Source organism: Eubalaena glacialis, chromosome 14 (genome assembly GCF_028564815.1).
Source record: "Eubalaena glacialis isolate mEubGla1 chromosome 14, mEubGla1.1.hap2.+ XY, whole genome shotgun sequence".
NCBI lineage: Eukaryota > Metazoa > Chordata > Mammalia > Artiodactyla > Balaenidae > Eubalaena > Eubalaena glacialis.
Genome location: NC_083729.1, coordinates 89,578,234 through 89,593,025, shown reverse-complemented (window position 1 = coordinate 89,593,025; position 14,792 = coordinate 89,578,234). Strand labels below are relative to the sequence as shown.

Sequence of the window (14,792 nt, the reverse complement as noted above, 5' to 3'; positions counted from 1 at the left end):
CTGCGTGACCCAGCTGGGAGGGATTTGGATCCCCCAAACGCAGTGCGTTAGCCATCAAAGCAAGCACTGCTGCCCCTGGGCGCTCGAGGATGCCGAGCAGGGAGTCTTTCTTGGAAGTTTGCTTGGCACCGGCATGTGGTACCTTATGTGCTTCCAGAACTTGGAATTCAGGGACTGTTTGTTGGCCACGAGGTCCTCCCTCCACTTGATGGTCCCCTGCACTTCGACGAGATGCTTGAGGGAGTCCTGAAGCTCCCCGAACTGCAGTCCGCTGGGCGGGCACAGAGCCTCCATTTCAATAAGGATGGCCTTGGAGTCGTTCTGGATGAGGGTGTTGTGCAAGGCAATCTCCCACTCGTAGGTGAACTCCTTGCTGTGCGTGACCTCAGGAGTCAGGATGAAGATGTGCCGCCTGCTCTTCTGGATGCTGGTTTCCACTGTGGTGGCTACATCTAGTGATAAAAGACACAGCGGAAGGGGTAAGAACACACACAACCCTTTCACGGTGAGAGTATCAGCCCCAAGCCCTCTTCTCTCCCAGGCAGAGCAGTCCAGAGTCCTTCAGTTCAATGGGAACGTAGAGATATGTAGCAGGAGACTTCGAATTCAGGTTCACTAGCTAGCGATACATATTATCTTCTTAGAATATTAGCTTACATGTTGTAAAGGGACTAAGAATTTTAACTCTCTTATTACAGAACATTCCATGCAAATGCAGGAGAACACACGTTCTTCTCAACACACATGGTACATTCTCAAGGTTAGATTATGTGTTGGGACACAAAACAAGTCTCAATAAATTTAAGATTTATTAAGATTTATTTATTTATTTATTATTTATTAAGATTTATTATTTATTTATTATTTATTAAGATTTATTAAGAAATCCTATCAAGCATCTTTTCCAATCACAATTGTATGAAATTAGAAATCAACTACCAGAAGAAAGCAGGAAAAATCACAAATATATGGTGGAGAGCATGCTGTGAACACCCACTGGGTCAATGAGCAGAGCAGTGGTTACCAGAGGGGGAGGTGCAGGGAGGGCAAAATGAGTAAAGGGAGCCAAATGTATGGTGATGGATGGAAACTAAAGTTTTGGTGGTGAGCACGCTGTAGGTTGTCCAGAAGTAGAAATACGTTGTACCTATGAAACTTACATTAAACGAATGTTACCTCAAGAAAAATAAATCTTAAATAAATAAAAAGGGACGGTGGGGAAAAAAACTAGAGTGCAAACTCAGGAACCTTTGCTTCTCTGAACTGACTAAAGTCTCTAGGGAGTCCTGGATCCACCTCATCCCCTAATAGTCCCTGTTTTAGAAGCTGATGTGATCCAGACTAGGGAAATCTTAAGGAAGATCAGATCCCCTTATCAAGTCAGTGTTTATGGATCATCAACTCCATGGTGATTTCACTTAACTTCTGGGTGGACTTAGAACATGTAAAACACCCAGCTCTCACGGCAAGGAGGGAACAGCATGATTAAGGAAGCACAACCATGAACAAAACAACTCAAGACATTCTTAGGCAGTGGAGGCTAAAGACTGCCGGTCCACATGGTCTGAAACAGGAAATGAATGTCGAATAGTGCCCGACAGAGACCTTGTGTCAGTCAGGATCCTAACAAAAAGCTCGGCAGTCTCAAAAGCACTGACTAAAGAGAGTCTAATGAAAGGCCAGTTTATAAAAGATGTGGGCAGAGCCAAAGGAAATCAACAAGAGATGGTGCAGAGCCCCACAGCAGGTGATGTCAGGGAGCCACAACTGCCTTCCAGGTGTGAAGGGAGGGGAGCGGTCATGGAGCCCAAAGCAGGTACGTGTCTGAGGACGGCCAGCTGACGGGAGCCAGTGCTCCAGCAGAGGGGGGCACAGCTACCCAGGGGACCCCACCCAGAGGGAAGAGGGATGCACCCTGCCCTCCGAGCACCTGCCAGTACCTCCCATTGACCAAGCCCAGCATGGAGCAGAGAGCAAGGGGGTGATGGCTTCCATAAGGATCAGCCACCAGGCCACTGGATGGAGGAGGGTGCAGAATGAATTTGAAGGAGCAAATGGAGAGTAATTGTCATGGGAAGAAATACACTGCATGGGCCAGTTATGAACTTTTTCTAAGGGAAGAGTGAAGTTTGGTGTTGTTTTGTTGGATTTTGTTTTACTTTGGTTGAGGTAAGGTCAGAGGACATACTTGAGAGAGGGGGGAGGTGGGAAACTTTTCCAAATGAAAAACAGCACGATAAAGGCCACAAAAGCTTGAGCACCAGTGAGCTGGCACTCACGTTTGGCTGGGGAGAGATGTAACTAGAAATGAGGTTGGCGGACCTAAGAAAGAAGAGATGGAGAGCATGTAGCACCTGGTGTGACATCACAAACAACTGGAGTCCCTGCAGCCTCATAAGCAGATGTGTAACAGGCAATGAGCATCTGAACACCATGACATTGCTCTCGACTTGCAGGGGTAGCCAGTGGGGAGAGCTGAAGGAAGAAGAGAGCCTCGGGAGAGACGTGGGTTACATTTTCCTGAATTGCACTCTATACATGTCTCCCAAGCTGCTACTAGGCCATTAACATTATCCAAATATGGCAGGATAAACCAGATTCACCTGTCGTGTGTACGTTTAATTCCATAGACACTTGAATCCCTCTTTGCGGTAGGAATGCCAGTTTAAACTCACAGTCTATTAAACATTGACTTTAGAGGACTTACACTCATGATGTCCCTGCCTTATTCATATTCCACACACTTCCTGGTCCCTGAGGAATTTGAGAAGGGCTAGAGGAAGGGTTCCTAGATACTTGACATAAATATGGAAGGAAAGGAGAATGACTACTGAAATGCCGGAATTGTGACCCAACTGTCAAAATCACATGAAATCAACTAGGAATATTAAGAAACAGAAGACACAATTCTATCTGTTCTTGTGAGGATATAAATTTGCAAATGTTTCACCAATATAAGGAAAATCATAAAGACTTTGAGTCCTTTCAAATATTTTAGCCAGTGCCTCTGGATAGTAGAACAAAATTCCTTGGATTTCAAGCCCTCCTTCAAATCTTCTAGAGGGACTTCAGAGATGTCAGTTATCCTAGTGGTGGACATGGGGAGTGAAGTAGGGGCTGGACCCTGCTAAATCCACAAGCAAGGATGCCTTATCCTGTCTTCATATCACTGACACGACTGTGAAGACCTCAGGATCAGGGTGGTGATGGGGGCAGGAGAAGCAAAGAGTAAGTACCTCCTTCTTCTGGAGAAATATTTAAAAGCTCTAGTCTTATGGCCTGGAATAATGATTGCAGCTCCTGATGAAGGCAGGGATAAGACCACCTATTACTTACTTAGCCTTCTGATGAATGTGAATTTCTGTCCCTGATGGTTGTTGATAGTTTTACCTTCTCCAGGGAGCAGATCTCTCCCGTAAATGTATAAGTCGTAGCCACATTTATTTTCAAGAACGTCAGGCAGAATCTGGTGAACAAAGTACTCCACAGAGCTGGCCCCCTCTGGACTGTTTTTGCAGTTCCGTGGATAGATCACGTAAGCATCATAGATCTTCCCATCTGAAGATGAGAACAAGGAACACAATGTTATTACTTGGTCCTCAAAAATTCTCATTTGACTCTTAGTAGACATCCTTCAGGGAGTTTTATGGCTGTTGGTGAATGTATCTCATCCCCCCAAATACTCTAGAATCCAGAGACGATGACAACAATCTACTGCCACAAAATGTCATCAGGAAACCAATCTTAGTCCCAAAGTTCTCCTTTTTACTGTCTCAGACTGAATGATAGAAAACAGGCAAGAGCCTGACCAGTTTAGTTCAAACCATATTGTCAAGTTCGATTAATAATCTATTAATAAGTATTTATACTCATGGCTAAGGGGCTTTCTGCTGTGCTGAGCAGATCTCAATTTTAGCTTTTGTTTTTCCCATGGGGAAGTGAAAATGCTAAAGGGTAATTAATGGTGGCAAAAGAGTAGAAGTTCTTAAGGGATCTGAATTTCCCACAAATCAAATAATTAGCTCTAGTTGAGTGACCCATATGGAAAATCTAAATTTTATCTGCCTCCAAATGCAAGAGTGGTGTTCATATTTAGCAGGCAGCACTGTCTTCTTTCATGGGTATACATATGTAGATAGGTAAGACTCTTTATGGAACAGGGTTTCTGGTAAAACACACTGCATTCTGATAGACCTTTCTAACCTGTTCACATCTGGAAAACAGGAACAATTTTGTTAATGTTTTGACTTCCATAAAGTTTTCCCATTTTCCAAAATGCCCTTTCTGGGCTTGGAGCAGATTCTGCTACTGGGGATTTAGTAAGAACAGCAATTCTACAGGGGAGAAAATTGGAGCTGTTGAGATGAATCTCAGAACCACGAGGAGTGACAAGGCAGGATGGAGAATGTCCTCTGAGTGGACTCAAAACGATTTACTGATAATATGCTAGCAAGCAAAAGGGAATCTGTGTTAAGTAGCATAACTATTAAGAGATTATTCGATAAACAACCAACAGCCATTATAGAACCTTTTCTTTTGAAGAGAACTTGAAACTTGCCACTTACCGTTCCTAGTTTTGTGAGGTCTAGCTATGTCTCTCCAGAGCAGAATAATCTCAATCCAGAATGCTTTTAGAATTATCACCAAGACATTGATTAGCAAGAATAATATGCTAAATCCTGCAAGCACGTAGTAGGTGCTTTGTTGATCCGCTATTCAAAAGATAGGGGGAGGAGAAAAATGATCATTATTATTCCTAAAACAGGAGAAAATAAACAAATACACGGATGCTGGCTTCCACTGAGAGTATGAGAGATTTATACAAGGGATGCCTACATGGCATTTTCATGGCTGTTTTAAGAATCAGTAAATTAATGTTTAGTGAGCCCCTACTCTGTGCAAGGCACCAGGCTAGGCATTGTAGGGGATTTTCAAAGCATAAGAGAAAGACAGACACATGTAAACTTAGCTAAGATTGGAAGTGAAAGCATTAGTTTTAGCTAGCAGAGGTTTTAGGAAGGTGTGCTCACTCCATGATGGATTGGGCAGTGAAGCCTTCTTGTAGAATAAGGTCCCTGGAGGATGAGTAAGATTTAGATAGCTGCAAAAAAAAAAAAAAAAGTACTCCTGGCAAGAGAGGATGCTGTGAGCCCATGGGCAGAGATGGGAGTGTGTTTTCTGAGGAAGGGGGATGATCCAGTTTGGGGAATTACTGGAACATATGATTGGAATCGTGGGTCTAGGGCTAGGCTCTGATCAGATTTGAGGCTCCAGCTAAAGCATTTTGTCTCTCTTCTGGTCATGAGAGCCATTGAAGAGTTTTGAGTGGTTCGTTAACAGTGAAAGTGGTTTTCAAGCAAGATTAATCTGATGGTAGTAGAAGTTTTGTTTCCATGACCCACAGGTCCTTGGAGTAGAATGGGATGAGAAGTTTCTGCAGTATGGGGGGTGAGAGATGAGGAGGGGCCAGATTCACGTAATAATGAGAGAGGAACGGACAAACCTGGCATTGGCGGCATTAAGGAGAAAGAATCAACAGGTCTTGGGGACTTATTGCATCTGGGGTTGGTGGCATAGGAAAGCAGGGAAGAAACAAGAGCTATCTAAGTCTCTAATGTGTATTTGATGAAGTCAAATGACTGGGTTTTAGGTCCTAAATATGCCCTGTATTTCCCTTCTGGTGAACATTATTTAGCCATCACTGAACTTTTATCCTTACTCATTGCTTCATAACGCATATATACATGCAAGATGGTCCCCGTATTTATTGAATCAGATATATACAAACTGAATGTAAGAACTGTGCTCATCAATAGTATTTTTGGCTGTTTTAAGTTTACTTCCCTCCTTAGAATCGTTAGCTATCCCATCTTACAAATAGTCCCACTTAAAGATAAATGTGAAAAGACTCTCAAATGAGATTTGGCTAGACAGCTCCCTTTTCATTTTCATCTGATCTCAAAACACAGGCTCCCAGTTTTGCCATAGAAAATCCCTGGTCTGTATTTGCAAATTCCTTCATTAGTTCATCAGCTCCCTGAGTATCCACACTATGAAATCAAGAATGACCAAGGTGGGGACTTCCCTGGCAGTCCAGAGGTTAGGACTCCGAGCTTCCATTGCAGGGGGTGCGGGTTAGATTTCTGGTTGGGGAACTAAGATCCCACGTGCTGCATGGCATGGTCAAAAATTTTTTTAAATAAAAAAAAAATTAAAAAAGGAATGACCAAGGTGAACCTATCCAAAACTGAAAATTGTGAGTGAGCCTAGTGTCTGCTAGGCACACTAGCGTCTGTACAGCGTCTGCACTGTCATCAGTTTAAATGATAAATACTCCCTAAGTGAATTATTTCAACAGGATTCCTTTCCAGGTCACTCTTTCTAAAAATCCTATCTGGATGCATGCCGGGAATCCCTATTTCTTGTGAAGTAGTTATGCGTGTGACTGGCTAACTAGAAGAAAGAAGTTAATCCAAGACATTAAGGTGAGTTGAAGTTCAGTATCTTCCTAAATGTTAGTTATTTTATAAATGTATAAGTAATCCTTGTACGTGTTGACTATACACTGAATACTTTCTGTAAGCGCTTATAAACAGGAAACACTGCTTGCCTTTGAATCCTGGCTCTGTAACTGTAGCCTGGCCAATTATTCAACCTCTCTTGGCCTCAGTTTCCTCAACTATAAAACTAGATGATGGTAATAGTCTCTTCAGCGTGGATTTTTGATAAAATAAATGAAAAATTATATGGGAAATAATGACAGGTCCTGGTACCTAGGGAACAATGAATAAATGTGTACTACTGTTATTAATAGTAGTAGTATCAAATGTTTAATGATATTTAATAATATGGGGACACAGGCTTTTTAGTTTTTGTTTTTAAAATTCAGGACAATGTGTAATTTCTTTTATTGTATGATTAGAAATAAAGGAATTCATTGTGACCATTGAGAGCAGTTGTAACAATTTTTGTTTAATTGATATAGTTGTCGAGACAGAGTATAATTGTGTTGCTTTGAAGAAACACAGGTGAAAAGTAGCATATACAGATGAATTAGAAAGAACAAAATCACCAAGTACATGTAACATGAAAACAATTCCCATACACAGGTACCCGGAGAACGTTCATATAATGACAACGTGAGAAAAGCATGGGGATAAGGACACCATGGCAGTGCTAGGGGTGGAGGTGGCTTCCTCTTTCCTACGGGATCTTCCGTGCCCACCAGAACCACAAATGTCACCCTAAAATGACATCTCAACAGGGTCTACATGTCCTGGGGTGACACAGTTATAACTGGCAGAATCCCGACGACCCATGAAACATGATAGCATTTTAAATCATCTACAGTAGTCATGATTCCGCTTGTTTTATAAAAACTTGCAAATCGGTGGTTAAAGTTGAATTCAAACAAGAAAAATCCCCTCGGGCAGAGACTAAAAGACCCTATCTGATTGGTGGTCTGTTTTCTCATCTCTCCCAATCATGTGTGCCTTTGTGGGTTTATCCAAATTAATCTGGACTATACCCCACTTAGGGGTATAAACTAGGAGCTTACCTCTCCCTATGACTATGTGACAAACACATTAAATAATTTCTACATAGTGGTACATGGAGTGACAAGTAAAAATATCAAAATTTTCTCCCCACCCTTTATTCCACCGGATTGAATGCTACATCTAACCAACGGGGTGTCTTTATCTGGACATGCAAACAAGTGAGGGAATTGACAGGTGGTCAGGAAGGAAATGTTTGTAAAACTACTTTTCTGCCATCGTTGTGCGCGCAGTGATATACGCAGGGAGTGGAAGGGAGATGCCTTTGCGCCCGAGAGGAGGGGCGCGTCCTCACGGACTTGTTTAACGCTGTCTGGACGTGCTGAGGATGCAAAGCACAGTGAATGTGGCGTGGCTTCGTTTTTGTCTTGAATTCTCTACACACAATGTGTCCTCCTGTTGCCTACACCCAAGACAGATCTTTTCTCCACCTGCCTCCAGTTTATGAGATGGACCACTCTGTCTTGATGGATTCCCCTGGAGCCACACTCCAATACACTGTTCTCTAAGAATATGATTCAGCTTACAGTTGTTAACAGCAAACTCAGGCGACCAAAGTCTCAGAAACACGCCTTACTTGGATTTTTCCTCCTCAGTCTTACGGTGTGCATGATCAGGCCACGGAAATTCATGGCCAGACAGTCGTACTTCAGTGATAAATCCTCTTCTTTTACATCCGCTATTCTTAACACGGCGTTTAGGCACGTCAGCTCACTGCGAGAACTAGGAAGACAACCTGTTACTTTCAGTGCTTATTTTGCAGTTGCAAACCGTGTGGGAAGGGAAGGGGATGCTTTAACTGAGACTGAAAAATACCTTTGATTTTGCTCTTGCAACACTTGTATTCTTGCTTCACCGAAGTTCTCAACGTTGCTTCTGTTAACCTGCCACAGGATGTCAGCCATGATCTGAGAGCCTTTCCCAAAGCAAGCAGAGCACCTTAGGTCTGCTGGTTTTCCTAGATGAGAAGGAAGGAGATTCACCAATAAAATTCAGTGCTGCAGAGAGGATTTAATTTCATTTCATGTGAAAAGAAGTCATTGAACGTCTAGTGTGTGTCATGAATGGATTCCCATTTCCTTTCCTCATCTTCAGCACCTTCCTCCTTCTCTGCCCTCGCTTTGCCACCTCCTCCGTCTCCCATCATTTTCATTCCACTCAGTTCAGGCTGAAGCTCAGCCCCCTCTCCCCTCTCCCCTCTCCCCTCTCCCCTGCAGTGGAAACTATAGAGGCTTCACCAATGCCACGTTATAATCTAAGATTTCCCCTTACTACGCATTGCCATTTCTTTTCCTTTTTTTTTTTAATTGGAGTATAGTTGCTTTACAATGTTGTGTTAGTTTCTGCTGTACAGCAAAGTGAATCAGCCACATGTATATATGTATATCCCCTCTTCCTTGGATTTCCTTCCCATTTAATGGCTGTCTTCCACTCCTTTCTTCTCCTATGGAATTCCCTTCATCTCTCTGTAAGCTACCTTTGTCGGTAAAACCGTTTCACCTGAATCAGCCACAATCCCACTGCTTAATCGTCCAACAAGAGCCTCTCCGCTCCCACTCCTGTTAATTTGAGACTTCCTCCTTTCAGAACTAAAAGCTTAAGGGCTGATTCCTGCCTTGGGTTGGGCACTCAGCCGTCCTTTACTGAGTTCTTAGTCCCTGTGTCAAGAATTAAGCATCTGAAGAGGAATGAGCTTAGAGTCTCCAAGGAGGTGACAATGGTATAAGCAAACGATCAGAACACACGGTATTCTAGTGTTTTAATAGAAAGATAGACAAGTGGCATGGGAATACAGAGGGAGACATCAGGGCAGGGAGCAGGGCTGGTGCTGGTGGCCCTGGACTTGACCAGATGCTGGCTCTCATCGTGCTCCCTGGCAGGTAAGGAGGCTGGCAGGGGGATTTCACAGAGGAGGGGATACTTGAGCTTCGTGTCGAGGGATGGGAAGGAGGGCATGGGCGAAAGCAGGGAGGAACGTGGAAACCCTGCAAATCAGTAGAGCAGCTCTGAGGCAGTCAGTGTGGTTTTGCTTTACGTGCTAAGAACTTTGATTCGGACCCCATTCTCTCAGGGAACCAGGAAAAGCAGAGACGGACAGAGGCATACAACCTGGGTTCTCCTCCTTCTGTCAGCATTTATTCACGCCACATCCTTGGGTATGTCATTGAGCCTCTCTAAGCCTAAGCAGCCACAAGCATAAAGTGGGGACGATATCTACCTCCTTGGATAGTTGGATAGAAGTGAGAGGGAAATGAGGCAGCACACATGAAAGCACCAAAATAAATAAATAAAATAGAGCAAAGTGCAGTACAAATGTAAGTGCTGTACGTTGTTGTGACCACATATTCCTAATATTAGCAAGGGCCCAAGGTGGGTGTTTCCAAATATGCATCTCATTTAAACCTCAAGATCCGCTATGGTAATAGCCTGACCCCTGCTTGGGGAATTCAGAACAGGGGTCATATGGAAAGATTTTCCAGATGAAACATTTACAGTACTCTTAAAGTTTTCTTACCAATTTCCACTTCCTTTGTTTCATTCTGTGGAGGGGCTATAATTACTGGAAGCAAAGAAAAGCTTCGCTTATCTGAAATCAAAGACAAAAAAGAGAATATAAATATTAGGCAAGCATTGGGTGATCATCAATATAAAGCTTATATTTTCATATTTCTGTCCTTTTTCACAGTGATGTTTCTTGGATTTTTCTGATTGTGATCCATGGCAACAAATATACGTGCATACACACACACACACACACACACACACGAAACAAAAACATTCAAGCAATACATTCTCTTACTACCTATGATGTTTTCTGATATTTTCTATTCTCTTTTTATCATTAAAACAAATGCCAACCAAAGCATTAAATTAATTGCACGGCGTAGCAATTGTCAGAAAACCACGATTCTATAAGATAAGCATAACGAACGCTACAGGGAAGAGTTCAAACGACTCCTGAAAGTGATGAACACATAAGTCCACACTTCTGCTCACAGCTTTCCACCAATGTGGCCCACCCTATCAGGAAGTTCAAATTCCTGTGGCACTGACGCCTAGACAATGTGAATGCACGGCTGCATTCCTGCACCCCTTGATTCTCATTTATTTCGGGATGGTGTGATTAAGGACCCCTGCAGGTTTTGATGTTGAACACTGAGAGGTACTAACACAAATGTGGTCCAGCGATGCTTATTTTACAGCGATGGGGCACTGGAAAACTACAAACAAAAACTCTTCTCCACTACTGCTCTGCCCTGAGAAATCTGCCAGACATACAGGTCCTGCTTCATCTACACCCATAGATCAAGCTCTGCTAAGGAGAACCCAACTCTTTGTAGATTTAACAGGCTTGACTGTGAAGTCTCACCCCTGATGGACTTTTATAGAATTTAAAGTAATTTTGAAAAAAAAAAGTAGAATTAAATGACCTACTTAAGGTCCTGGATGATGATGAAAGCATTGCAAATCAAGATTGAAAATCAGCCAAGAATATCTATGTATCTCTTTATAAAGCTTCTCACTCAACTTCTAATCCGGCTAGTTATGTTAGAGAGGAAATAGATTTTCCTCTATTTACAGAACCTCTGACGACAAATTGGGAGAAAAATAGTTAATCTTGCTCTCCAAATAGTTGTATTGCCATTCAAAAAAATGTTAGGTTAGCATTCAGATCACATTATCTTTGAAAAATTAAGCCATAGAGGAGAGAACAGATGTGGCTTTGGATTAGCAGCGTTATTTCCCTCCAAAATGTCTTAGATCTTGATAGTGCATTTAGAAAATCTCTTTGCATCACATTTGAGAATACACGTAAGATAAGATGAGTCAGGAGGAAGTTTGGGGAGGAGCATGAAGTACCGGCAAATCAACAAGAAGGACACAATTTCTGTCACATTATCTTTTTTTCAAGTATTGCATTTTGTTAAATTCAGTAGCTTACCAATAACTGTGAATGACCTGGTTGCAGTCACAGTATAATTGACTCCATTTTCATTGTGCATAAATTTGCATGTATAATCACCAGCGTCCTTGCTATTTGCATTGTCAATCTGCAAAAATGACTTGTGTGCTCGGTACCTGGATCCTTGAAGAACTTCACAATTCTGAAATGAAAAGTCCCAGTCTACATTCAGTAATTCTTTACTTCCACCTATTTTGATGGTGTAATTTTCATCTATTTCCCGCACGTTTCCTTTTACCTTAAACCACTCCACAGGTGCTGTCCAATTGTAGAGGTCAATTGTAGGACAATATATTCTGGAATTTTTTTCTGATCCAGATGTTGTTGAATATATCAGAAAGTCTGGAATATCACAGCCTGGTTGTTTTTTATAAATGGTGACATTCACATATCCAGTCTTATTGGAGGTAGGACTATTAAAATAAATCAAACAATTTTTAAAAAGTCACTTAGCATTATGAAATAACTTAACCCAGCTCTAACTTTTACTTAATATTGCTTTTCTTCCTAAAACAATTGACAGATAGTGGTTCTTCTTTTAAAATAATCATTAAAATCTAGAGTTTTAAATGCTTTTTGTCACATTTTAGGTAAAACACAACCCCTACAGTAGCCTTTAAAATGACTCCCTCGGGGCTTCCCTGGTGGCGCAGTGGTTGAGAATCTGCCTGCCAATGCAGGGGACACGGGTTCGAGCCCTAGTCTGGGAAGATCCCACATGCCGCGGAGCAACTAGGCCCGTGAGCCACAATTACTGAGCCTGCGCATCTGGAGCCTGTGCTCCGCAACAAGAGAGGCCACGGTAGTGAGAGGCCCGCGCACCGCGATGAAGAGTGGCCCCCACTTGCCGCAACTAGAGAAAGCCGTCGCGCAGAAACGAAGACCCAACACAGCCATAAATAAATAAATAAATAAATAAACCCAAAGTTAAAAAAAAAAAAACTCTTTCCATTTAAAAAAAAAAAAAAAAGACTCCCTCACCATTTCTGTGTACACTGTATGTGCTGTAACACCGAGACCTGATATAATAAAGATAATTAGTATTTTTTAAGAGTTTACTGTGTATCATTCATTCTATTCTCACAACTACACTCTGAAGTGGGTTCTACTATCACGTGTATTTTACAGATGAGGAAACAAAGATGGAGAAGTAACTTACCAGCAATGAACAGCTAACTAGTGACACACCGTGACTTTGAAACTAATGCTGTCTGACCTCAGAACCTAGGCACCTAACTGTACCCATCTTGCCTTTTGACTTAGCTCATCTGACATCTTGTACGTACCAAACAGGCACAAAATCATAAGAGCTGGCAATTTACGTGTAGAGTAAGGGACTTGTGGGCCCCCAGTCTCAGGTAAACTTCTTGGGCTTGCCCCTCACGTGGGAGGCACAGATGACCCCCCTTTTACACCCATCGTAAGCCTCCTGATGCCCCACATCTAGGCTGTTGATTTGTTCTGATTTGGAGCCCAACGTGAGCGATTGCTCTCAGTTTTCCTGGTCACTAGAAAAGCTAGGTCTTTTTCTAATTGGGCTACAAATTAAGCCCTGTCATTATACATCCAGAGAGTTCACCGTCACCTAAAGCCCAACCTGATGGTGTTCCTCGGGGGCTCTTTTATTCCAATCACTTTATAAATTCAACTGCTGCAGAGAGGTCTGCAAAGAGACCTGAAAGAGAAGGGAAGTGAGGCAGCTCAGACTATCAACTCTTAAAGACAAAGGAGGAGGACTGGATAATACCTTCTGATAATGCAAGTATAAAATCCGGAATCGTTGACTTTGGCTGGGAGAAACTTAAGACGTTCCCCTGAGGCAACTACACGACTTCTTCTCTGGGTGGTAATACGTTTGTTGGTTTTTGAGTAATACCAGACCACAGGGTATCGAGATTTTTCTTGTCTGGGACATCTCACAATTAAAGCCTCATTTTCCAGGCCCCAAGATGATTTGCCTGCAAATAAAAAATATATATAAATATCATCCTGAAGTGATCATATAAAAAGGATTACAATTTCTATATTCTAAATATCCCCTTCTAGGACTAAATTTAGAAACTGGTCACACTTTGAGAAAGAATAAGTAAATGATCTAAGATCTTTTAGGAAATATTCTAATGGATACACAGATTAGTGATTTAATTTGGAGCTAGATCCTTCACATTGCTCCAAAGGAAAGCAGCCATGTCATCTACACAAAGCATGTTGTCAGTCAACAAATGCTGTCAGTACCTTCTACGTGCAGGCACTGTATTAAATTTTGACATATTTGAATATGTAAAATTAAAATTATGCTATATTTGTTATGAAGAATTTGTCCTGATAGATTGGTGATGAAGAATGACTGTAGAACATAAATGAATTTTCTAGGTTACCATTCAGCTAGAGCAATTGGAAGCAAGCAATTTAAAACTAGGCAAATGTTCTTGGAATTACTTAATTAAAAAAATTTTAAATGTCAGTTCAAAAGCAATACTTACTAAATGTAGCTGATGTGGAAGGTATGAGAATTGTTAGAATTACCAAGACCCAAAGTCTCATTCTCAGTTTCTCAATCTAGAGCAAGTGTTGGTAACCGATTCTCAAGATGATTCAAGTCAAATCTGTGACATACGATGGTGAAGCTCCCCTCTAGGTGGTTGATGGTATTCCCTAAGATTTATAGTTGGAAAGAGTTGTCAGTATCTCTGACAAAAAGATACCAAAAAATAAGTCATACAAAATCACAAGCAAAATATTTACAGCCATGACTTTTACTTGCTCAATACCTCCCAGGAAAATTATTCATGAACAGATCTTTAATATGTATAAATATGTATAGGAGCAGACTTCAGACATGCATCATTACATTTATTCCTACTGCACTTTTGGACCACGCAGGGCTTATGACAGCCATGCTATATCACTGTCTCGTGAGAATGTACTGAAGCTAAATTAAGAGGAAAGAAAATGGGTTTCTATTTTTGAAAAAAAAGAAAATTATAAAATTCAACAGACCTTAGAAAATACAATATTATAAATGCAGATATGAAACCCAGATATCCACACAGGCTGGCAGCTGTGTGTACACACACATGACTCCAGCCTGCCCTCAAGCACACAGGCAAACAGTCATCCCAAAGCAACTAAGGAATATAGGAAAGAGATGGGTAAAACAGTCATCAAATAGTTGCCCTAGACACTATACCAAACCCTCAGAAATGTGTCCCTGACCCTGCTTATCCCCAAGACTCACCAAAAGCTTTCTAAGAAGAGTTGAAGGTCTGTGA

General features: G+C 41.7%; 1 protein-coding gene across 1 annotated transcript; it reads right to left on the bottom strand.

Annotated features, from left to right (window-relative positions):
• Positions 1-8,116: 8,116 nt before the first annotated feature.
• Positions 8,117-14,064, bottom strand: IL1RL1 (interleukin 1 receptor like 1). The gene is made up of 7 exons (XM_061211276.1): positions 14,004-14,064; positions 13,268-13,478; positions 11,759-11,933; positions 11,500-11,662; positions 10,072-10,143; positions 8,373-8,514; positions 8,117-8,279 (listed from the first exon to the last, which is right to left on the bottom strand). Exons 1-7 carry the CDS (start codon positions 14,062-14,064, stop codon positions 8,117-8,119), a joined length of 987 nt encoding a protein of 328 aa, XP_061067259.1.
• Between the last annotated feature and the right edge of the window lie 728 nt (positions 14,065-14,792).

Bases quoted from the DNA above. Each gene is read 5' to 3' on its own strand.
- IL1RL1 (XM_061211276.1), bottom strand. From the start codon at position 14,064: ATGAGACTTTGGGTCTTGGTAATTCTAACAATTCTCATACCTTCCACA. The intron at 11,934-13,267 runs GTATTATCCAGT...TTATTTTAATAG, and splicing joins TATACTTGCATTATCAGAAG to TCCTACCTCCAATAAGACTG. The intron at 8,280-8,372 runs GTATTTTTCAGT...TTGTCTTCCTAG, and splicing joins TTGCAAGAGCAAAATCAAAG to TTCTCGCAGTGAGCTGACGT.